Below are 26,371 nucleotides of genomic sequence, written 5' to 3' on the forward strand. Positions count from 1 at the left end.
AGGGAACTCCTAGTGGTTCCTTAGCTTCTACAGTGGAAGTGATGGGGCATCTTCACCCTTCAGCTCAACAGAAGCATCTGATCAGGGGTAATCCCAATTCTATTGAAGTATATGGAGTAGGGAGAGGGTATGTTTTGGTGAGAAGTACTGGGGTTGTGTTATAGCAATGTAAGAAATAATGAGGTGTTTCTATAGTTTAGGAACAGTCAAAGTTTTAGTTGTTCCTGTTTATATTTAAAAAGGCTCTCTTTAGCTGAGCTCTTGTCTGTTAAAGTTTTAGCTTCCAGCAAATTTATATAGTCAGGTGCATAAGTCCCTGATAAACTGTATTTATAAAGGAAGTATTGATGCAGTATTCAATTATAGTGGTAGGAATGGCTCCAGTATAACCTTAGGAATGGCTCCAGTATAACCTTAACAAGGCTTTTTTTTCTTAAAAACACTTTTCTTAAGCAGAAAAAGATGTAGCTGTAAAGAAAAGGCACAAGAAATGTGAACAGGTTAATCTGTTTTAAGACACTTCCCTCTTTCTCTCCCCCATAACTGATCCTGTGACGCTTAGTACCTTCAACTTGCAATGAACACACCAGTTGTTGAGGAAGCGCCTCATTTCACAGAACACACTCAGCAACTTGCACGATGGGAGCCTAAATGTTTCCAGACACTTACCTGTTGCAACATGGCGTCCCATTCCAAAAATAGCATAAAGGATGACAGGAAAGAGAGATCCATATAAACCAAACACTGGATGGACTGAAGACAGAACAGCAAAGGCCAGCCCTATAGAGAAGGATAATGGAAATTAGTAAACAATACATTGCACCAAGATATCAAATTACGTTACATTTGGTTTTGGTCGGGGGAAAAGTCCACAGCTTTAACACTAGGATTAAAACTACCTACAATGATAATTACATCTATAAAAAGCTAAGGCATAAACCAACCACTAAGCAATGGGGTTTGGAGGAATCTTCTGTTGTGGGTGGATTTCTCCATAATTATCTATTAATAATACCTAGTTCTTATATAGCACTTTTCATCCATAGATCTCAAAGCACTTTACAAAGGAGGTCAGTATCATTACCCCCATTTTACAGATAGGGAAATGGAGGCACAGAGAAGGGACCTGACTTGCCCAAGGTCACTAAATAGGCCAGCATCACAGCTGGGAATGGAATCCATGTCTCCTGAGTCCTTATCCAGCACCTTCCTCTAAAGCATATGGGATTAGTCCCTATCAGAGATAGGATACTGAACTATATAGGTCACTGATCTCATATGGCAATTCATATGTCCGTGTTGGGGACAGCGGGACAGAATTTGCAGGCCAAAGTCCACAGAAAAGAGAAGGCACAAGGTGAAAAGAAACACACCAGAAACTCCAGAAGAGGCAGAAGAAGAGGAAAGCTTGCCCTGTCTAAAGGGGCAGGCAGGAAGAAGAGCGGAGCATGGGGAAGGAGGAGAAGACTACTTAAGTCTGATCTACACTTGAAAGTTCTAGCAGCACAATTATTTCAATTAGGATGGTGATTTTTTTTAATCAAGATAGTTATACCAGTACAACTCCTACTGTGTATGCAGTTGTGCTGGTATAAAGGTGCTTTATTCAGGTATAGCTTATCCCCTCTCCTGTTTGGGAATTAGCTATACCAGTATAACTTCATCCACTCTAGAGGAGTTGTACTGGTTAAACTAAACCACTGCAGTTAAAGTGGTACAACTTTTACGTGTAGATAAACTCCAAGGAAATAGACAATGGACTCCTTACTGAACGGCTAGAATCAGAGGTCCATTTTCTAAGCAGTGTGTGTGAAATGGGTCCATAAATCCTGGCTAAGGTGAACTGCAAAACTTCGTATGTTTAAGATCCAATATCATTAAAACAGTATGCACGTGCAAACTAAACAATTACAAATAAGAACATTTACATTTAAAAACAAAATAGTAACACTTCAGTGCTTGGAGTGCACACTCTGAACTACTTTGGTAACCTCGACACTGCTCTATAGAATTTAGTTCTCATGTATTGTTTTCAGTGTCTGTGATACTATCAGTTCCTTCCTGCAGAGGAAGTACAGAAAATGGCCTGCTATTTAAATCATAATAATTTTCACATATACATTTTAATGTATAAAGTCAGATGGGGGGTAGTCCTTGTATTGGTTTTTATTCTGCACTTACAGTCACTTACTGATTTGGGATCTTAAGCAGGGTTAAGATTAAACAAAATTTGTGCAGTTTACCTTCAAAAGGTGTTCACATGCTTAAATAAATAGATTTTAATCACTCAGTTCAAGAGGGATTAACTGAGGAATTGCAATGGCTAGTGGAGTGTACTGTAATGACTCTCAAGCTAAATTAAGAAACTTCCTGCTGTAGGACGTTTACATATTTGCTACTCACAGCTACCAATCAATATGGGATTAAATACAGTATTACTTTGTTTCCTCTTAGCGCTAATGAGGGAAATGAGGCTTTAGCTATTGGGAAGTAAGCTGTCACCATCTAGTGATAAATGTCAGATTTACCAGATTCTCAAACCTCTGCAAGCATTTACTTTGTTTTCCAGTTTCCAAAAATGGTTTGAATCTGAGACTTGTGACTACTGTGGCCAGACTGTGTTTGGTCCAGCACACATGAACAAGATGTGTGCAGGGCACAAGGAGTCCAAGCCCAGGTCTACACTATGGGGTTAGGTCCAATTTAGCTGCGATAGGTGGATTTTAAAATGAATGTGTCTACACAACCAACCCTGTTCTGTCAACCTAAAGGGCTCTTAAAATCGACTTCTGTACTCCTCCCTGGTGAGGGGAGGAGCACTAAAATCGACCTTGCTGGGTCAAATTGGGGTAGTGCAGACGCAATTCGATGGTATTGGCCTCCAGGAGCTTCCCAGAGTGCTCCAATGTGACCGCTCTGGACAGCACTTTGAACTCCGATGCACTAGCCAGGTACACAGGAAAGGCTCCAGGAAATTTTGAATGTCATTTTCTGAGCGTGGCGAGCTCAGCAGCACAGGTGACCATGCAGTCCCCCCAGAATTGCAAACCAGCTCCAGCATGGACCGAAAGGGAGACACTGGATCTGATTGCTGTATGGGAAGAAGAATCTGTGCAGGCCAAACTCCGATCAAAAAGAAGAAATGCCAATATATTTGCCAAAATCACACAGGGCATGGTGGAGAGAGGTTACAACAGGGACACACAGCGGTGCGTGTGAAAGTTAAGGAGCTCAGGCAAGCCTACCAAAAGACAAAGGAGGAAAATGGTCGCTCTGGGTCAGAGCCCCATACATGTCGCTTCTATGATCAGCTGCATGGCATTCTGGGGGGGACCCTACCACTACCCCACCACTCTCCGTGGACACCTTCAAGGGGGAAATCTCACGCAACAGGGAGGAGGATTTTGTTGATGAGGAAGAGGAGGAGGAGAATGCGCAGCAGGCAAGCGGTGAATCCGTTCTCCCCGGCAGCCAGGACTTTTTCATCACCCTGGAGCCAATACCCTCCCACGACGGGATCCCCGACCCTGAAGCCGGAGAAGGCAGCTCTGGTGAATGCACATTTGTAAGTACAGTACAAGGCTTAAAAGCAAAAGTGTTTAACGTTTCATTTGCCCTGAAGAATTGGGATGCATTCACAGCCAGTACAGCTACTGGAAAAGTCTGTTAACGTGTCTGGGGATGGAGCGGGAATCCTCCAGGGACATCTTCATCAAGCTCTCCTGGAGGTACTCTGAAAGCCTTTGCAGAAGGTTTCTGGGGAGGGCTGCCTTATTTTATCCTCCACAGTAGGATACTTTACCATGCCAAGCCAGTAGCAAGTGGTCTGGAATCATTGCAGCACAAAGCATGGCAGCGAATGGTCCTGGGTTTTGGTCACATTCAAGCAACATTCGGGTCTTTATCTTTCTGTGTTAGCTTCAGGAGAGTGATATTATTCATGGTTGAAATAGGGGAATTTTTGTAAGGGAACAGTAAAAGGACCACGTTCATGCTGGGTTGTTTGTGCTTGGCTAAAAGAGATCATCCCGGAGAATAGTCACATGGTGGGGTGGGGGAAGGTGTGTGCTGCACATACACCCGAAAACCGTAGCCCCTCCTTTTAAACGTGAAACCCAACTGGCATTGCTTGCTATGGGAAAAGATGGTGCTGCAGTCTGAAACCATTCCCACATGTTACGAAGGTGTATGAAGCCAACCACGTGTACCAAAAGGCTTACCATGGCTGCCTGGAAACCGAATTCTGTTGCCCAGCCAGTTGTGATGTGTCATCACAGTGGTAGGCACTCAATATAAAAGGCAAAATGCGACCTTGTACCTAAAGCACATGTGCTGTCTGCTGTGAATTGCTTGATTCACTGTGAAAGAGTCTCCCTTTTGTTCTCAGAAATGTATCATCTTAAATTTTACTCTCCCTTTTTCTCTTCCTCAGGTGCAAATGTTTCTATGCTCCCCCTATCATCTCCATCCCTGAGGTTATCGCAGATTAGAAAGTGAAAAAAATGCACTCGCGATGACATGTTTTCCAAGCTCATGCAATCCTCCCGCACTGACAGGGCACAGCTTAATGCATGGAGGCATTCAGTAGCAGAGGCCAAGAAAGCATTAAGTAAGGGCAAACAGCAAAGGCAGGAGGCGATGCTGAGGCTAATGGGGGAGAAACGGACATGATGAAGCATATGTTGGAGCTGCAGGAAAGCCAACAAGAGCACAAACCCCCACTGCATCCATTGTATAACTTGCCCTCCTCCCCAAGTTCCATATCTTCCTCACCCAGATGCCCAAGAATGTGGGGGGGCAGGGGAGGCTCTGGGCACCCAGCCTTTGCACTCCAGAAAACAGCCCAAGCAAGAGAAGGCTGTCATTCAAACAGTTTTGATTTGTAGTGTGGCTACAATAAGCAATGTGACCTTGTCCTTCCCTCCTTCCACACCCCACCCCACCCGGACTACCTTGTCAGTTATCTCACATTTTTTTAATTAATAAAGAAAGAATGCATGGTTTCAAAACAATAGTTACTTTATTTTCTTTGCCAGCTGTAATCGAAGGGGGGAGGGTGGTTGGCTTACAGGGAATTAAAATCAACAAAGGGGGCGGGTTTGCAGCAACGAGAAACACACACAACTGTTACACCATAGACTGGCCAGTCATGAAACTGGTTTTCAAAGCCTTTCTGATGCACAGCGCGTCTAGCTGTGGTCTTCTAATCAACCTGGTGTCTGGCTGCTCAAAAATCGACCACCAGGCGATCTGCCTCAACCTCCCACCCCACCATAAACTTCTCCCCCTTACTCTCATAGATGAAGCATACAGCAAGCAGTAGTAACAATAGGAATGTTGGTTGCACGGAGGTCTAACCTAGTCAGCAAACAGTGCCAGCGAGCTTTTAGACGTCCAAAGGCACGTTCTACCACCATTCTGCACTTCCTCAGCCTATAGTTGAACTGCTCCTTACTACTGTCCAGGCTGCCTGTGTACGGCTTCATGAGCCATGGGAGCAAGGGGTAGGCTGGGTCCCCAAAGATAACTATTGGCATTTCAACATCCCCAACAGTAATTTTCTGGTCTGGGAAGTAAGTTCCTTCTTGCAACTGCTAGAACACCCCCAAGTTCCTAAAGATGTGAATGTCATGCACCTTTCCCGGCCATCCTATGTTGATGTAGGTGAAACGTCCCTGGTAATCCACCACTGCTTGCAGCACCATTTAGAAGTACCCCTTGCGGTTTACGTACTGGTCGGAAAGGTGGTCCGGTGCCAAGATAGGGATATGTGTTCCGTCTATCATCCCACCACAGTTAGGGAACCCCATTGCAGCAAAGCCATCCACATTTCCCAAAGTCACTACCCTTGATGGCAGAACGTCAGTGATTGCATTGGCTACTTGGATCATAGAAGTCCTCCCAGAAGACTTGCCCACTCCAAGTTGATTCCCAACTGACCATTAGCAGTCAGGCATTGCAAGCTTCCACAGGGCTTTTGCCACTCACTTCTCAACTGTCAGGGCAGCTCTCATCTTGGTATTCCTGTGCTTCAGGGCAGGGGAAAGCAACTCACGAAGTTCAAGGAAAGTGGCCTTACGCATGCAAAAGTTTTGCAGGCACTGTGAATCTTCCCATACCTGCAACACTATGCGGTACCACCAGTCTGTGCTTGTTTTCCGGGCCCAGAATCGGTGTTCCAATATATGAACCAGCCCCACTGCCACCATGATGGCCCCGTTGCCACAGTCCATGTTTTCAAGAACACCTGTGTCCATGTCCTCATCACAATTGTCCTCGTGCTGGCGTCTCTTAGCCTGGTTCTGAACATATTCCATGATAATGTGCAAGGTGTTTATAATGCTCACAACAGCAGTGGTGAGCTGAGTGGGCTCCATTCTTGCCGCACGGGTAACCCAGGAGCAAAAGGAGCAAAACAATTGTCTGCCATTGCTTTCACGGACGGAGGGAGGGAGGGTCGACTCATGACAGGTACCCAAAACCACCCTCAACAATGTTTTTGCCCCATCAGGCACTGAGAGCTTAACCCAGAATTCCAATGGGCAGCGGAGACTGTGGGAACTGTGGGATAGCTACCCACAGCGCACCGCTCTGTAAGTTGATGCTAGCCATGGTATTGAGGACATACTCCACAGACTTAATGCGCTTCGTGGGGACATACACAATCAACTGTATAAAATCAATTTCTAAAAATCGACTTCTATAAAATCGACCTAATTTTGTAGTGTAGACATACCCTTAAGTGCTTAGCATTCAGGAAAAACAAGAGCCATAACCCATCCCCTCCTCACTGCTCAACAGAGCTGGCCCACACATCAGAGTCCACCCTGAACCCTGGAAATGCTATAGCAGGGGCCACTTTGACCCACACATCCCCAGCGTCCCTGGAGGAATTCTGCCTGTCTCAGGGAGCTGCTGCTGCTGGGCAATGCTTTTCACACCCCTATATGCAGGGGCACAATGTAGGTATAACTCAGCCCTTTGTGTTTTGTTTGTAAACTCCGTCTTGTTATGTCCATTTAGTTTTCAAAAGTAGTTTCTCATTCCTTCTATGTTACCTAGAAAACAATGAGACAGTGCTGTCTAGTGGTTAGGACAGGTCACCAGGACTCAGAAATCCTAGATTCTATTCCTGGTTATGCCACTGATTTTTTATGGTTTTAGACAAACTACACGTTTCAGTTTATCCATCCGTGCAATGGGTATCATCAGAAGGGTGTCATAAAGCTTAATAAGACCCTCTTAAGCATGAAATCTTCAGATGTAAGGTATTATAAAAGTTCAAAAAGTAGTCAAAAAGCAGGAAACAGATGGTAATAGTACTACTGTATTGCACTTCTTCACACTGAAAAGTAATTAAGAATGGAGACTCCAGCTCCTCCTTATTTTTAAGGAAGGAGAACCCTACGGCGGTGAAAGTAAGGCTTTCAAGAAAGAATGGCTATTCCAATGTAAAGAACTGCAAACAAGGAATGAACAATAGGTTCAGATACAATATATAAATACTGTGGTGGCATGCTTTAGTTAACTCATTATCAGAAGATAACATTATGTGCAGGGTTTCTTTTAAAATGGAGCTCTCTGGCTATCACTGGGCTTCGTGACACATCACATGGTATGCTACACTGGCCAAGCTGGCGACGTGTGGCACCACTGCAGGGAGATCACAAACGCAGATAGCTATAGAATAATGAACCTGGGTGCAAACAAGAAAAGCTGCTAAGTCCTGTATCTTAACCTGGCTTGAGAATTACTATTGAATGTGCCAGTTCCAAACTACAAGTATGAGAGTAATGCAGGGTCACCAAAGATGCAAATTAGGGTCAGATTAGTCAGAACTACAGTTAATTTCCCAGATCTAGATATATGCATCTGAAAACATGGCTATCCAGATGGAAAGGCTACACCATATCTTTTTGGCATCATGGTATATGAGATAAAAATATTATCCTAGAACAAGGAAAACAAGAAGACAGTATCTCAGGTCTACAATGAATCTTGTGACTTTTGCAAATATCTCACAATCCACTATTCTCAATGCAAAATTAAATAAATCTTGCCTGAAGTCCTATACACTCAAAGAACTTCCTTGGTGGGAACCTGATGAGCATGAAGATTGTGCTTGTTGATTTCAAACACCTTTCCATTGTTCAAATCTGGATGCCCTAATGAGATGTCCACACCCCATATCTGGGACACTCAAATAAGCACTGATAAATTTGCCCTTCAATATGGTAACATACAACTCCTCCTGAGTTTCACACACATATCCAAGGACAGAATTTGGCCCTTAGACACGTGAAATGCCTAAGTACAGATTTGACCAACAAAATGACATACTTTAAGTGTCCACATTTGAAAATGGGCCCCCACCGTGAAATACTAATCTCTCTAATACAATGCAAAAACAAACATAGTTTGGAAAAGAGGAGATTAAGGAGGGACATGACAGTGGTTTTCAAATACTTGACAGGCTGCCATAGAAAAGATGAAGAAATGTTATTCTCTCTTGCCACAGCAGGCAGGACTAGAGGCAGTAGGTTCAAACTACAGCATAGCAGATTTAGATCAAATCCCAGGAAAAACTTCCTAACTACAAGGAGAGTAGGACAAAGGTAGACTGCATAGGGAGGTTGTGGAAGCTCCTTCACTGGAGGTTTTCAAAAGGAGGCTGGATAGCCATCGATACTGGATGGTTTAACAACAACAAATCCTGCACCTTGGCTGGGGGTTCGACTAGATGACCCTTTCTGTCCCTTCTAACCCTATGATTCTGACACAAGGAAGAAAGGAAAGCAGCAGAATACGGACCCTGGACTTCAGAAAAGCAGACTTTGACTCCCTCCGGGAACTGATGGGCAGGATCCCCTGGGAGAATAACATGAGGGGGAAAGGAGTCCAGGAGAGCTGGCTGTATTTTAAAGAATCCTTATTGTGGTTACAGGGACAAACCATCCCGATGTGTAGAAAGAATAGTAAATATGGCAGGCGACCAGCTTGGCTTAACAGTGAAATCCTTGCTGATCTTAAACACAAAAAAGAGGCTTACAAGAAGTGGAAGATTGGACAAATGACCAGGGATGAGTATAAAAATATTGCTCGGGCATGTAGGAGTGAAATCAGGAAGGCCAAATCACACCTGGAGTTGCAGCTAGCGAGAGATGTTAAGAGTAACAAGAAGGGTTTCTTCAGGTATGTTGGCAACAAGAAGAAAGCCAAGGAAAGTGTGGGCTCCTTACTGAATGAGGGAAGCAACCTAGTGACAGAGGATGTGGAAAAAGCTGAAGTACTCAATGCTTTTTTTGCCTCGGTTTTCACAGACAAGGTCAGCTCCCACACTGCTGCACTGGGCAGCACAGCATGGAGAGGAGGTGGCCAGCCCCTTTGTGAAGAAAGAAGCGGTTCGGGACTATTTAGAAACGCTGGATGTGCACAAGTCCATGGAGCCGGATGCGTTGCATCCGAGAATGCTAAAGGAATTGGCGGATGTGATTGCGGAGCCATTGGCCATTATCTTTGAAAACTCATGGCGATCGGGGGAAGTCCCGGAAGACTGGAAAAAGGCTAATGTAGTGTCAATCTTTAAAAAAGGGAAGAAGGAGGATCCTGGGAACTACAGGCCAGTCAGCCTCACCTCAATCCCCAGAAAAATCATGGAGCAGATCCTCAAGGAATCAATTCTGAAGCACTTAGAGGAGAGGAAAGTGATCAGGAACAGTCAGCATGGATTCACCAAGGGCAAGTCATGCCTGACTAATTTAATTGCCTTCTATGATGAGATAACTGGTTCTGTGGATGAAGGGAAAGCAGTGGACGTGTTATTCCTTGACTTTAGCAAAGCTTTTGACACGGTCTCCCACAGTATTCTTGTCAGCAAGTTAAAGAATTATGGCCTGGATGGATGCACTACAAGGTGGGTAGAAAGTTGGCTAGATTGTTGGACTCAACAGGTAGTGATCAATGTCTCCATGTCTAGTTGGCAGTCGGTATCTAGCGTAGTGCCCCAAGGGTCGGTCCTGGGGCCGGTTTTGTTCAATATCTTCATTAATGATCTGGTGGTATGGATTGCACCCTCAGTAAGTTTGCGGATGACACTAACTGGGAGGAGTGGTAGATACGCTGGAGGGTAGGGATAGGATACAGAGGGACCTAGACAAATTAGAGGATTGGGCCAAAAGAAATCTGATGAGGTTCAACAAGGACAAGTGTAGAGTCCTGCACTTAGGATGGAAGAATCCCATGCACTGCTACAGACTAGGGACCAAATAGCTAGGCAGCAGTTCTGCAGAGAAGGACCTAGGGGTGACAGTGGACGAGAAGCTGGATATGAGTCAACAGTGTGCCCCTGTTGCCAAGAAGGCCAATGGCATTTTGGGGTGTATAAGTAGGGGCATTGCCAGCAGATCGAGGGACATGATCGTTCCCCTCTATTCGACATTGGTGAGGCCTCATCTGGAGAACTGTGTCTAGTTTTGGGCCCCACACTACAAGAAGGATGTGGAAAAATTGGAGAGAGTCCAGCAAAGGGCAACAAAGATGATTAGGGGACTAGAACACATGACTTATGAGGAGAAGCTGAGGGAACTGGGATTGTTTAGTCTACGGAAGAGAATAATGAGGGGGAATTTGATAGCTGCTTTTAACTACCTGAAAGGTGGATCCAAAGAGGATGGATCTAGACTATTCTCAGTGATAGCAGATGACAGGACAAGGAGTAATGGTCTCAAGTTGCAGTGGGGGAGATTTAGGTTGGATATTAGGAAAAACTTTTTCACTAGGAGGGTGGTGAAACACTGGAATGCGTTACCTAGGGAGGTGGTGGAATCCTCTTCCTTAGAAGTTTTTAAGGTCAGGCTTGACAAAGCCCTAGCTGGGATGATTTAGTTGGGAATTGGTCCTGCTCTGGGTAGGGGGTTGGACTAGATGACCTCCAGAGGTCCCTTCCAACTCTGATATTCTATGATTCTATAACATTTCATCATTACGATGAAATTCACCCCAGTGCAGAGGACAAATACAAAGCTCTCTACGTCTCTTAAACTGTACTTAAGCCCTTAAAACAGAGCTGAAGAGAAGAATAGGGGTTAGTGTGGCTCTTCTGCACTGAGGTGAATTTCACCCCAAATACAAGCCTCTTGATTTTAACTTAAAAAAAAACCCTTCCTCTTGTAGCAAGGCTGGAAACAAAGGATTATCATTACATTTTGGACCTAGCTTTCTAATGTAAATTAAGAGTATGAAGCCATAAAATCATTTATTTAGATTTAACATGAAAAATAATATATAGAAAAGCTCTGAGCACACTGTTAATAATTAGAGTTACAATATCCACCCAGTAGCATTATGACTAACATACAAATTAATTAACTCTCCCAGCGAGCAACTTTACGTAACAACTTACCACGGATGGCCCAAATAAAAATGGAAAAACTCCAGAAAATCCTCCCAAACCCAAATCATACCTTCATCCTTCCCAAAATGAACCCTACCAAGTCAATGGTTTTTGCAGTATCCTGGGAAGATCATTAGGCTTGGGCGGATCTGGGCCAAGTTGGGGAGCAATTTAGAATCTGCACTAGTTTTCTACTTTGTCTTCATTTTTCCATCAACATTTGTCTTGTTCATCAGCAGAGCTGCTCCTTTATATTACTGAGCATACAAGCCTGTGACTTGAAAGCAAAAATGTAGATTTTTGTCTTGATGATGACACAGTTAACTGTTGACTCTGCTTCTATAATACGTGACCATGGATTGTTATGACAACAATGGTAATATTTTCTATTGTAACTAAGTCACAAGACCTACTTTGTGGCAATACATTGTTTGTCATACATCTCCAAGGCGGTGAATGTAAGTTGATTAAAATTTATAAAATGGAACAGAAACCAAACCAAAATGTAAACGAACAATATCCATTTAAAAATTAGATTTTTTAAAAAAAACGTTTAGTTATCAATGCATATCACCTTAGATGTTTGAAACAAAGAATTTAAAATGTAATTTATGGATTGATCAGAATCAGTGATGACTGATATTTGGCTTTTGCATTTTGCCGTGCTTGTTGTTGACAGTGAAAGTTAGCTGGATTTGTTTAAAGTTTATGTTGAGCCAGTTTCATTTCCTTATTCTCCTATCTCACCATAATCCTACATTAATGTTTGAGTTCCAAACAGTAAACGAAAATGTTTGAATCCCAACATACAATGATTTTCATTGAAATAAAAAATAGAAAATATTTCTATTCATATTAGATTTTGTAAGTTTCTGTTTCATCCCACTCCTACATTTTACACCAAACTATCTGAGTGCCCCTGTAACTGATATCTGAAAAAACAATATCAAGTGAAACAAGAATTTCAGGGAGTGCCCTTTTCACTAGGAAAAGCAGCAAAAAAGGTAAAAGAGGCTCCACTGTAGTAGTTGGTGTATGTTCTCGCATTTGTGTCCTTCTTGCAATAACACAAGTCTTTATGTCTCATGGTCCATTTCATCTAAAATTACCTCCCCCTTTGTTTTTGGTATGGAACTGATCAAAAAACAGGGGGGCGGGGGAAAGAAGGGGGAAGATTGAAAAAATTATTTCAATTTTTTGTAAGTTTCATTTTTGATGGAATTTTCCAATCAGCTTGATTATTAACTTTTTCACTGTTGCTGAACATGGTGGTATTCCTTGGATGCACCTCCAGTGTTGCTCCATGAACCAGCCACATCACTTGAACCACCACACCCTGATGTTCTGTTGGAAGAGCAATGCTTCAGAATGACATATCTGGTATGTGAGGCACTCTGGACGTGCACATTTTTAACAATGTTACCCACAGTCAAAGTTGAAGAAGTCAGAGTCATGCATGCAGGAGGTCCTGGGGCATATAGACCCCACCCAGTCACAGCCATAAAAGCATTCACAGGGAAATTGACTGCCTTCTCAAGCTGGGCTGTTTGGTGGCCTCATAACAGCTGTGGAGATAAAAAGGCTGCAGGGCAAAGGGCAGGGTATGGCTGCCAGAAAGGCTGAAGAGCTTCTGAGAGCGGGAGTGTTCAGCTGCAGATTGGTGAGAAGCCATCCAGGAAGTTGGACTTCCAGGAGAAGAGGGCCACAGGATGAGACTCTGAAGAACAGCCTGTAAGACAGGCATGGTAGCAAGCAAGACAGGAAAACAGGAAGGGGATGGGAGAAATTGGTACCAACCACTTCATACAGAGTCCCTAGCCTTGAATCCAGAGGAGTTGGTGGACCTGGGTTCCCCTTTCAAACCCAGCAGGGTTTTTTTTTTTGTTAAACCTTGAACAAGTGAGCCACACTCAAAGAGGCCAGGGACTCTAAGCCCTTTATCTAGGGCGATTGGTCTCCTGACATACTGTACTCTTTAGCACACTGAGAGGGGAGAAGACTACCAATGACTCAGCTGAAGGGCTGTTGTCATAAATATAAAGGGAAGGGTAAACCCCTTTGAAATCCCTCCTGGCCAGGGGAAAGCTCCTCTCACCTGTAAAGGGTTAAGAAGCTAAAGGTAACCTCGCTGGCACCTGACCAAAATGACCAATGAGGAGACAAGATACTTTCAAAAGCTGGGAGGAGGGAGAGAAACAAAGGGTCTGTGTCTGTCTGTAGTCGTCTTGGCCAGGGACAGAACAGGAATGGAGTCTTAGAACTTTTAGTAAGTAATCTAGCTAGGTATGTGTTAGATTATGATTTCTTTAAATGGCTGAGAAAAGAATTGTGCTGAATAGAATAACTATTTCTGTCTGTGTATCTTTTTTGTAACTTAAGGTTTTGCCTAGAGGGGTTCTCTATGTTTTTGAATCTAATTACCCTGTAAGATATCTACCATCCTGATTTTACAGGGGGGATTTCTTTATTTCTATTTACTTCTATTTTTTATTAAAAGTCTTCTTGTAAAACACTGAATGCTTTTTCATTGTTCTCAGATCCAAGGGTTTGGGTCTGTGGTCACCTATGCAAATTGGTGAGGCTTTTTATCCAACATTTCCCAGGAAAGGGGGAGTGCAAGTGTTGGGAGGATTGTTCATTGTTCTTAAGATCCAAGGGTCTGGGTCTGTAGTCACCTAGGCAAATTGGTGAGGCTTTTTACCAAACCTTGTCCAGGAAGTGGGGTGCAAGGTTTTGGGAAGTATTTTGGGGGGAAGGACGCGTCCAAACAGCTCTTCCCCAGTAACCAGTATTAGTTTGGTGGTGGTAGCGGCCAGTCCAAGGATAACGGATGTAATATTTTGTACCTTGGGGAAGTTTTGACCTAAGCTGGTAAAGATAAGCTTAGGAGGTTTTTCATGCAGGTCCCCACATCTGTACCCTAGAGTTCAGAGTGGGGGAGGAACCTTGACAGCTGTGGTCGTAACAAAGAGCCAAAACTGACTAGACAGCAACAAGCCCATCAAAGAAGGAAGGAAACTGAAGCAAAGTTGCCATGTCACCCGATGTCACCACAAGACGGTGCCTGAATGCCAAAAGCAACCTCTAACATAAAGCCTTTGAATACTTTGTTAGTTCACTAGAACTCGGAACTTTACATCCCTGGGCATGCACTGAGAATCTGTATGAATGTGAATCTCTGTAATAGATAGATATATATTAACGTGCTACCGTTCATAACTCTGGGCTCAGATCATTACTCTTTGTAAGAACTGAGAGTTTTTCTTCCATAAGGAATATACTCACTTGGGCTGTAAATTACATGGCTGCTACAACACTCTTCTCTAGGAGGCTTCTTTAGCTCTGCTTCCAAAGAAGCGTATTCATCTTCATCTGCACATACTGTAGTTGTGCATCTACAAGACAAGTCTTCCCCTCACCCCATTCTTACATGCTGGAACACAATGATTTTACCTGATTAACTCAAGTGAATCATTCTGCGTACATTTATGTCAACTCTTAAGGAAAGAGCCTGCAAAACCTAGGCAACAGATCACCCTTTGAAACAACACTGCTGGGGGTCCTACATCAGTGGTCTGAAAAAAAACTAATGCTGGCACCATGCCTCCAAAACCTGGAGCATGAGTTCAGGAATGCATGAAACCAGGTATAGCTCCTTTTTAACAGCAGAGTCTCCAGTCAGTGTGTGTGATTTCATTTGTTCAGCAGTAAATCCAGCTCTAGACTAAATTTACTTTAATTAAAAAAATTAACAAAATGAACCAGGAACAGACTTCAGTTACATTTTTTGCTCATCTCAGCAGGCACACATATAAGAGGGAAGATAACTTATGTGTCAGGAGCCTTTTTCAGTTTGGTATGAATGCTTTAACTGAGCACAAGCAGCTGATCTGCAACCTTCCATGCCCACAGAAGGTCACAGAAGAGTCAACAAGTGCATAATGAATGCTTTAACTGGGCACAAGAAGCTGATCTGCAACCTTCCATGGCCACAGAAGGTCACAGAAGAATCAACAACTATATGATGCTGCATGTAAATTCCACATGAAAATCTATCCTTATGCTGTCACCATAACAGGAAATGTTCTCCTAGTACCAAATTTTGATTTATTTGTAAACGAATGTCCTCCAAATATTGTACCTACATGCTGCCATACAAGTGATTTCCCCATCTTCTTAGTGCTTATGCATATAAACAGTGTACCATGTGGATAGATCCATTCTCAAAACAAGTGATATTTTTTATGAATCCCACGAAATGTCATGATCTTGACAAGACAAAGTCTGAAGCCAGAGGTAAAATACCACTGGTTTTCTATTCATCTTCTGAGGTAATTTTCCCTCTTTAATGTTATAAATATCACTAAATTTGCCAATTATTGTAGGGAAGGGTATTGACGGGGAAGGATAGTCATGTGGCTAACTCTTAGGAATGGCAGGCTATAGATTCTATTCTTGGTTTTGCTGCAAAACCACCTGTGTACCCTCATGCAAGTCACTTTACCTTTCTATGTTTCAGGTTTCCCAACTGTAAAGTGGGGATAATACTTTACCACCTTGCCATTCTACTGTTAGATCGAATGCTTGTAAAGAGCTTCAACATCCACAGATGGAAAGTGCAAAGTATTATTAAGTAGACAGCAGGAAGGAGGAGTCTGACATGTGCATGCTCAATCAGAAGTGCCTCAAGTTATAAGGGGTGCCAGCAGGAGATTGCTGTTATCAGAACTGCAAGAGAGATATTTAGGTACCTCTACACTGCAATAAAAGACCCAGGGCACAGTTGCAGCTGACCCAAGTCAGCTGACTTGGGCTCGTGGGGTTCAGGTTTTGATGCTTAAAACTGCAGTGTAGACTTTCAGGCTCAGGCTGGAGCCTACAATCTAAAACCCAACAAGAAGGGTGGGTCTCAGAAACCAGACTCCAGCCCAAGCCCAAACATCTACATTGCAGTGTTTTGCCCCACAACACGAGCCAACTAACCAGTACTGTGAGATTCGGAGCCACAGGCTTTTTTTTATTGCCGTGCATAGGCATACCTTCAGGATCTAATTTGTTTGGGGGAGGAAGAAGGGGGTGAACTCAGCTGCATGACTACATGTCATCCAAGATTTGACTCTATTGTCTCATTTGGTCCCTCTACATATCATAATCCAAGATCAGAATGCAAATGGGAAGACGTCAGGCCTATATTAGATCAGACCTTTACCAAAAGCAGGAGCTCATTCAAAATGCTATTGTAAGCCATACATATTAGGAGCCATTTGCTAAACCTTAAACTTCTGAATTTAGACATACTAGGAATTATTGCTTATCCTATGTGGTTTTGAGATAATGAATACTGGAGCTAGGCTCACAACCACCATGTTTAATGAGGTAATCCAATATCCCCAAGTGAAATAGAAAATAAAAAACTAGCCATTTCAATTAATGAGAGTCCAGTCTCACCCTTCCCAAGTTTATTATTAATTTTTTGTGTGTGTGGCAGGGGTAGCACCAGAAGGCCAAGAACCATGACTTTGATCCTCTCTTCTGAATTTAATAAGAGGATAAGGAATTAGGGTGCTGCTGATGACTGATGCATCATGTGCAGGACAAATTTGCTCATAGAGCATATTTCTCACTATCTCTTCAAAATTAACTTATTAAGTGGCATCCCATTTATATAATCTTCAACACTGTCACATTCCCCAGGGTACAATCTGAACTGCTGAACAGCTGTGTCCCCTCAATTCTCCAACCTGGAGTGCTTTTACACTGCTTCACAGTAAGAACAACTACTCCTGGCTTGTTCACAAACAACCTCTAGCATGGAAAATCACTCCAAACTTAATTATATGAGTGCTTCTAGCCAGCCACTCATGAATTATATTACAGAGTGACACCATCAAATTCCCAGTGCCAGACTTGTCCCCAGAAATTTGCGTTTTCTACTGCCCAGCTTTTTCCTTTTGGACAAAACAACCTCATAGAAAGTCCATCATTTCATTAATAGAAAATGATATGCACAAACGCTGTTATCTTAAATGGAGGTTTCCAAGCACTTCAATGCCAACACACACTGCTTTAGATAAAACAATAAAACAAATGTAATAACTACAGAAAGATAGATTTTAAGTGATTACAAGTAACGAAGCACAAGTCAGAACTGGTTACAAAAAATAAAAGACAAAATGCAAACTAATACTTAACTTAGCAAGCTAAGTGAACTTAGAGCAAAAAGATTTTTCTCACCACCTGCTCACAGAAGTCTGGCTAGATTCCTTCAGCCAGGACCACTTGCCCAGTTCAATGGTACATTCTTTGTCTTTCAAATGAATAGAGATGAGCGAAGAGAGGTGATTTGGGGCCTCTGTTCCTCATTTTTATATCTTTTCCTCCGCTTTGCGAATCACCTCCAGCTGCAGTTCACGTGACAGCCAGTCTGTTTACACAGGAAACTCCAGCTGTTGCATTGCCAAAATGTAAATTTCTTGCTCATACTCTTCTTCCTTCCAAAGAATGGCCGCTTAACCAGCTGATAGTCCATTTGATTTTATTGACAGCTGGCTGAGGCATCAGTTTGCCTTTTGTCTCTGAGGAACTGGTCTGTGCCTGCCTTTCGAAACTTGGAGCATGTCTCAGTAAAGTCATACAGTAGAATATTATAACTTTACATACAATGTGGGCACACGTTTTTCTAGTACAAAAATGTTAAACAGATTATGAGTTTTCAAATGATACCTCACAAGGTATACCTCATACACAATTTGTCACAATCTTGTAAAAAGGATGAACATGAGGGTACAAACTGTCAGAAACAGCAAGCATTACCTTAGTTAAAAAGGCGAGCTTTATAGGTGAGAGCTGTAACAGGCTCGCAGTGTGTGGTGGGTGGGGGTACAAAAGGGGATAGATAATACAGGCTGACTAATAGGTTATAATAAACATTCACAAAGAATAATCTGTCATCCCTCCTTAGTTTTCTTGACAGTTTTAGCCACCTGGATTGTCAGCAATCAGTGGATATGACATTGGTAGAGAAGTATGATCTATTGTCTAGATTTTGAGTACCAGATTTTTTAGAAACATTGCCAAATTAAGGACCTATTTCCAGATCATGAAGTCTCAAGTTCCTTGGCTTTCTGAGAGAATTTCAGGCCAATTCAGACTTAGAGCTAAGGTGATGGGCTTCATCCCACAGCCTGGGATTCAGATCCTTTCTTGACAGTTTATTTTAAAAGCAATTATATCTCTTTTTTGAACCATAGTGGAGATAGCAGAATAAGACAGAGATGATTCCATGCTCTGAAAAAAGTGGAGGTGAAGCCTATGTTCTTAAAAATTCTCACTCAACCTCTCTGCAAGTGGTAAATTAAGATCTGACAGTTTGGGCCACAGTACTGGGGAAGGTGGTAGTGATCGCCGAGTGTGTCCTGTGGCTAGCACTGATCTATAGGATAAAAATCTCTCTGTCGTTAGGAAATTACATATGCTGAGTTGGCCCTCCTCAGCCAATAATGATCAATATGTATGCCACAATAGCCACAGGATACCTGTCCTTGCTGGCAGTATTGGGTCTAACAGTGGCATTTAAAGTTGCTGATCATATGGATTTTGTTTCATCGGCTGGAAGATTGGTAGAGCATGACTGGAAATGTTCTGAACTGATTCCATCATTACTTGAAGCAACAAGCTTAGATGATAAATTCTTTGCAGAGATTACATATTCCCTTAAGGATAGGTCTTGAGTATGATGATTTTCAGTACTATATGTTGCCTGTTGGAGATCTTTGAGAGAGAGTACGGATGAGATAACACCATTAGACATCCAATCATATGTCTTAATCTCCTTTGACAACAAGGGTGATATTTGTTGTTTTCACACTTGTCTAGGTTCCTTCCCCACTCTGAACTCTAGGGTACAGATGTGGGGACCTGCATGAAAAACCCCCTAAGCTTATTTTTACCAGCTTAGGTTAAAACTTCCCCAAGGTACAAACTATTTGTTGTTTTCACACTTGTCTAGGTTCCTTCCCCACTCTGAACTCTAGGGTACAGATGTGGGGACCTGCATGAAAAACCCCCTAAGCTTATTTTTACCAGCTTAGGTTAAAATTTCCCCAAGGTACAAACTATCTGGAACAATCTCTTAGGAACTATTCCACTGGGCCAGAACTGCCAGAACATATTATGCTCTGGCTCTGCCTTTGATGAATCCCATCCACCCAGAGGAAGCCAGAGAGCAGACAATGTAAAGTCAGTGATATGAGTTCTGACGCCTTATTAGTGTCTTTTTTGATGCCACCCCCTATGTATAAAACACTCTCCTTATCCCAATTTGCCAAGCCATCTCCCACTGAATTTAAGTTGCTCCTAAAACTCACCTCTTCCACAAAGCACGAAAATGTAAACCAAACCAAAATTAAGTAGAAAAAACTTTCTCTAAGTAATTTCTTTCTAAGTTCTGGATGTTACCCCCTACAACTCCCTATATAAACACAAACACACACAGTGCAATCAGTATGGTCTATGAGAAAATTTTAGGCCTACAGTTTTCCAAAGTGATCTATGAGTCCTGGTGCCTCACTTTCAAGTGCCCAGCTTCACACACCTTAACGCAGCCTGATCTTTGGGAAGTATGCAGGGTACCTGCCCTCTGAATATCAGTCACCTATAAGCTGGTTCATTTGGGCACCCAAAAATGAGACACTCGAAAATCACTTGGTAGTTTGAAATTTAGATTGTAGCTCTTAAAATCCTACCTAAAGTAAAAAGCATAAAATATACAGAGGACATGAAAGATGATTGCTCTGTGGATTGAAGGGTCAGTTGGGTTTTTTGTTGTTGGTTTGTTTGTTTGTTTTTGGCAGGGGGGGATGTCTTTTTGCTTCTGGTCCTCTATTAAATGCACAGAGATGGACATTTTACTGTCTCTACAATGGCCGCTATCAAAGCACACACATTATCTGCACCTGTTAATTGTTGTTCTCAATCTTTCCTTGCTCCTAAGTTTATACTTTTATATAAAGCAGATAGCAATAGCAAAAATTGCTATTGAATTGCAACTCTATCCAAATGGTTTCAAAATACTGTAGGAAGAATAACTCACTACAAGTAGGGCTCCGTGTCTGTCACGGACTTCTGCAGCTGCCAGTGGTGGCTGCCAGTGGTGGCCCGCTGCTCAGATGACCCCAGGGACAACCACACCTGCCTTTGCTGGAGCAGCTCTGCAGCCAGCCGCTTGGGCAGCCCTGCAGCCAGCTGCACCAGGTGCTGCTGGAGCAGCTCCGGGGCCAGCCACACTGCCTCTGCTCAGGTGGCCCTGGGCAGCTGTTTCTGGGCGGCCAGAGCTGCCACTGCTCAGCAGCCCCCGGCAGCTAGTGCTGCCGCCCCCCCCCCGCCCCAGCAGCAGCCCCCCCCCAGTCTCCACCCCTCAGCAGTGCCGCACACTGCCCCAGCAGTTCCCCCCGGTACTCCCCCCCCCGCCCGAGATTTAGTCAGGGGTATTTATAGTATAAGTCATGGACAGGTGACAGGGCCATGAATTTTTGTTTACTGCCCTGTTCATGACTTATACAATAAATACCCATGACTACATCATAGCCTTAACTCTGAGCATTATCTTTGTGGTTTGAGCTGTGGAACATGATGCAAGGACAATGACTTCCTTTCTTCTTATTCTCCTACCCCTAAAAAAGAGATAATGGCCATGTTGCCTGACATTTTGTTCAGACATAGGAACTCAGGAACAGTCATACCAGATAAGAACAGTCCTCCCTCTAGTCTAGTATCTTGTCTCTGAACAAGGCCACATCCAATGATTTAGAAGAAAGGCACAAAAATTCCCAACATGGACAATTGTCAAGCTAGTGGTTGATTTATGCCCTGAAACTTGAGGGCATCTAACCCTTAAAAATATTTTATCCCATCTAAAATAACTGCAGGATAATCTCAATATCCATATAAATAGCTCATCCTTTTTTGAATCACACTAGGCTTTTAGCCTCAATATCTTGTGGCAGTGAGTTCCATCTGTCAATTATCAGTTGTTTATAAATTTAATTGCTTTTAACCATTTTAAATTTGCTGCTTTCATTTTCACCAAATAACTCTTTGTTCTTGTATTATAAGAAAAGAACCCCATGCACATAAGGCTTACAAGATTTGTACTTTCTTCTTCTTCATGCTATACAGCAAACTGGATTGGTTCTTTTTTTCTGTCTATTCCTAATCTCTGATTAATGTTAAAGTATAGCCCCAGTACCAGACAAGAGATGCAATGCTATGAGAAGACTGGGTGCAAAAAGTCTGAAAATATATTTCTCTCTCTCTCTCTCCCCCACACACACACTCAAAATAGTTTCAAGCAAAATGGACACCTTTGATGTCAAAAAAGAAAGACAATTTATTCTCAAATTTTATTTGTGAGTTGTTTTGTTTTGTATGGGGAGGATGAAGTTTGAGGTTTTTTGTTTGTTGGTTTTAAGCAACAGGATTAATTTAAAGTTGTATCACATTCTTTCTAGATTACATAACAATCAAGATGGAATAATCTGGAAATGCAGCATTTTTCCAGCATCACCTGAGCTTTTTAAAATTTTACTTTGTAAGTTAAATCATATTTGGGAACCAGATTCAATTAAGATAATGCTGGATAAAACTACTAGTAATGTATAATTGTCCCTAATTTGATTTTTTTTTTTTTTTTGGAGTTTAACATATTGTTATTAGCAGCATTTTCATTACAATTGTATAAGACTATACCAGTGAAATTAGATACTTATAGTACAAGTACTCCTGTTCTTTTACAGTATTAAGGTTCTTAAAGTTAAATCATGCCAATGCAGATGTTCCTAATTACCCTAAAAGCACTAATACTTACACAAACCGGTTGGTTCCAGCTACAGAATAATTCAATTAAAGAAGTGCTTATAATTGAGCAGCATGAATGATAGTTAAGGCTAGCCATTCTGCGACATTGTAAAGAAATAACATCTATACTGTGCATCAGAGAAGTAGCTAGAGAGTCCATTTTGGGCAGGCAAGAAAATAACATGGCATTTACCAGAGACAGGTATAAAGTGTTGCCTAAGGCCGGGCACAATGATGTTAGATAGATAGAAGACTTTATTTCTCTGGAATCATTCATTAGTTTGTACTTTTCACCTGTAAAATCACCAGATAAATCCAGATTGGCATTACTTACCTATGGCTACCAAAATAGACTACAGCTCCACCCTTAGTTTATATTAGTGCTGGAAAGGGAGATGCAATAGGTAGTGTGATACAGTACATCTCATTAGACCAACATACACACTGAAATCACAAGCTCTCCATGAATACAGGATCCTGTCTGCAGATAATATCTTTGGCAGAGATCCTTTTTTATATATGCAATGTTTTGTGACTTGTTTATTGCAGTTCTCAAGGCTCCTACAGGTAATTGTGTAATATTGATGCTTACTTCTAAAACAAAACAACATTTCAAGACACAAAGTTATTTTGTAGCTCTTTGTTTGCTCATGATTTGAAAGTGGGAAGTGATGGCCAGTTACACTGGTATACATTGCATAACACCGGCATTCATCCTTGTGTCACTGCTCTCTCATACACTGCAATATGTCTTGTGTTACTGTCAAAGTGATAGGTACATAGTAACATTAATCCCCTGTTCACAGACCTTGGTCAAAAACAAGAAAAGATGTTCGTTTACGATGTATAAAAAGTGAGGGATGTAAAAAACTCTCTCCTACACATCCCATTAGATTGGGTCTAATTCAAATGTACAATTCTTTTTTGTAGTTTTTTTTTAACCCATGCTTCATTGTAACACTAAGAAGCAAGAAATAAAAACTCTACTGAAAAGTGACAATGGTCTGACTAAAGCTACTTAAAATGTCAAAAATCAGATGTATTACTGTACCTTGAGGTACCTGTTGAATTGCCAGCATCATCCCAGAGACTGTATCAGGAATCAAGTTTTCCTTCAAATTGTAACTGGGTGCCCACTTCAAAATAGGCAGCCTTCTTACACACCACAGTTTGATATCTTCATAGCGAAGAGCATGGATCTTCCTCCACACTACACTTTTCTTTCTCCTTTTTGCCCCTGCCATGCTTTATCTCCCCCAAAGTTTCTTCTTAACAAATTATCACTGCAGAATTATCCTGTTCAGTGCCAGTCTTCAGTTCTTCTTCTGAGAGTTTTCAGTTTCAAAGCTATAGAAAGAGATGAACAGAAGCACTTACATTCTGCAGCTGTTTTCTTGTATTCAATATACTTGATAAGTAGGTTTGCTTTTAACCTTGTAAATAGCCGTCTGAAAGGGAAAGACTATTCATATTAAATATAACATTTTCTTCTCTTTTTGGAAATTTGGTCTACTCTTAGGTAAGTTTATGATTCTCTTCTCTGTAATTTCCCCCCTTCTATTCACTGTAGTGCTTTTGCTTTTGGCCTCAGGCCAGTGGTAAAATGAGGTAGTACTGGGCGTATGTTCAATGTGGGCTGGGTTATGCTAATACAACCAGGAAGCGTCCAGCCAGACAAGCCTCTCCCTGACAACCACACAGAAAACAGCTTTATGCTCTCTTGTGAGGAAAATGCATACAAAACCGTTCTCTCTGCATTCAGAGGCATGTATTCGCCATGCATTAAGCGCTAACTACATTTAAGTTACCAAACATGTTGCATAAGTTTTACAGTATTCATTTCTTACGTTTGCTGCTATATGATACCTTAATCAAAGCAATAGTTCAGAGAAAGAAAGTTAAGCATTAAGCTTCTGGTCACTGTAAAAAAGCGCTGAAAAAAAACACACAGTTCTTAAAAATAAACTGAAGGGTCAGATTAAACCAGCGATAGGTAGGATAACAAAATGCATACTGCACTGTGGAAGATTTGCAAACTATCAGTTCTAGCTGCACAGTGACAATAATACTTGTGTCTCCAGCTCCTTTTTACAACTATTCATTCGGTTATCTTCTATTGCTGCTCCTGGCAGTTTATTTGACACATACACTCTCTACTGAGACAGTACATAAAATACCTTCTTATCTTACAATAAATTCATACCCCTTGTTTCAGGTGCACAGACACCACAGTGATGAAGAAGATAGCAATATAAGTGTCCAGACATTTCAATGTTTTGTGTGTTACACTGGCTCCACTGGAGCAGGGAAACAATGGCATTCTTATGAAAAAAATACGGTCTGCATGTATAGGTAGTGCCAACTAGAGAGACAATATATTAAGCAATAGTTCAGTAGCAAAGTATGAGTACAAGGTGTATAACCAATGAGGCCTGTTCTTTCCATCTTCATTCTGGAGTCTCTGTGGCATTCCAAATGACCTCTCACACATATTTTCCACTTCTTTTTAGACAGCGCTTGCAAACTAAGGGGAACAACACTGCAATGTTGCCAGCTCTTGTGATTTGATTGTGAGTTTTGCACTATTTGGTGTTCTTCTTAAATCACCAGCTCATTGAATCGTATTAGTATGGGAAGATTTCAGCCTTAATTTAAAAAAGCAAAAGTAGGTTTCTAGGCCTCGTGATTATGGAGGAAATCTTTGAAAAGTGATCCCTACAGACGGCAAACAAATAGACAGCAAACAAACAGAATTCTGATTTTACTATCTTGTACAACCTCCTGATTTTTAAGTCAATCTCATGATATTGTGGGGCTTGACTCATGATTTTTGAACACTTGATGTTCTTTCAACACTGAATTGTGCACAGGAATCCAAAGCCCCGATCTTACCAATATTTAAGCATGAGCTTGATGTTAAAGTCAATGATATTATTCACATGCATAAGATTAAGCATGTACTTAAGTGTTTGCCCGACTGGGTCCAAAAGTGGCCTCATTCATCTTCTAAATAAAACTAATATAGTTGTTTCTTTAATCCACACTGCCACACTCTGTTTCTGTTGTCTGTGTGTTTAATTTTTATCACTGTTAAGCACTGTACTAAACTTCCAGATTCTATAACAATTCAGATTTTGTAGTATATTACGTTTTTATTTGAACTGCAATCTAATTGGATTTTTTGTTATATGATATTCTTTCAATCACACTGTCGATATGTACCATGACCAAAATATTACAGCAATGCTGTGTCAGCCTAGAAGATCCAAGGGCGAGCTATAAAATTATACATACATAAAAGCTCAAACAACAGTTGATTCTTCACATAAAACTTTAAAAAAAAAAGGTTGTCAAACTTTGGACTTCATCTGACAACACTCCACATGAGTACTTTGCATTTAAAAGCATAAGGGAAAAAGTAATGAGCACAAAGGAAAGCAAGGAATCACAACCCTACACTAATGAGCCTCAAATGCTGGACAGCCTCAAAGTTATTGCCAGGAGAAAGGGTGAGTTCAGGGAGGAGAGTGTTTAATTAATTCCTCATTCATATGGAAAAATCAATGTTAAAGGTAATCCAGACATGCCATTCTCTGCCCTGCCCCTTTTTTATTTTATATACTTTCTGAGGAAGGGAATAATCATGCAATGGGAAATGAGTGTTATTTCTGCTCAGTGTAGTAGACATTTACTGATTAACCGTTCTTGCACCCATATATGACATCTACTCACAGTTGCACTGGAGCACAACCACTTTGTGCTTCCTGTTCACACCATACAAAGACTCCTGGGACTGAGGTCTTTACATTCACTAACTCATCTAAAAGGTCAGGTCAGAGATTCACAACCTAGTCCTTTGCTTATTTTCACATGGTAAAAAGCACACAGAAATCCTCAAATCCACAGCTAGAGGCACCCAATTGTTCTTTAATTTTGATGCAAGATTCAGCATGTCTAATTGTAACATTTATTAAGCAAAAAACCCCTAGTATTTGTGTGTCTGTGTGTGAGAGAGATATATCTATTCATACACATAGAAATATGAATGCAAATCTAAATGTAGAAATACTTGCAACTCAACAGTGTCCACGGATATTTTGAAACACTCATACAAGCTCTGGGGAG

At 41.7% G+C, this 26,371-nt stretch overlaps 1 protein-coding gene across 5 annotated transcripts in view; it reads right to left on the minus strand.

Moving 5' to 3' along the window:
* SLC26A7 (solute carrier family 26 member 7) overlaps nucleotides 1–23,805 on the minus strand; it is a 795,003-nt gene extending 771,198 nt beyond the window's left edge. For all 5 annotated transcript variants that reach the window (XR_012157133.1, XM_073330602.1, XM_073330601.1 and 2 more), the window contains exons 1-2: nucleotides 23,298–23,805; nucleotides 670–780 (exon numbers count right to left, since the gene is read on the minus strand). Coding sequence is in view for 4 of the 5 variants with exons in the window: in XM_073330602.1 (XP_073186703.1) it covers nucleotides 670–780; nucleotides 23,298–23,490 (304 nt within the window). In the remaining variant the exon portion in view is untranslated. The remainder of the gene's footprint in view (nucleotides 1–669; nucleotides 781–23,297) is intronic.
* Nucleotides 23,806–26,371: the final 2,566 nt, after the last annotated feature.

This window comes from Lepidochelys kempii, chromosome 2, assembly GCF_965140265.1.
Source record: "Lepidochelys kempii isolate rLepKem1 chromosome 2, rLepKem1.hap2, whole genome shotgun sequence".
NCBI lineage: Eukaryota > Metazoa > Chordata > Testudines > Cheloniidae > Lepidochelys > Lepidochelys kempii.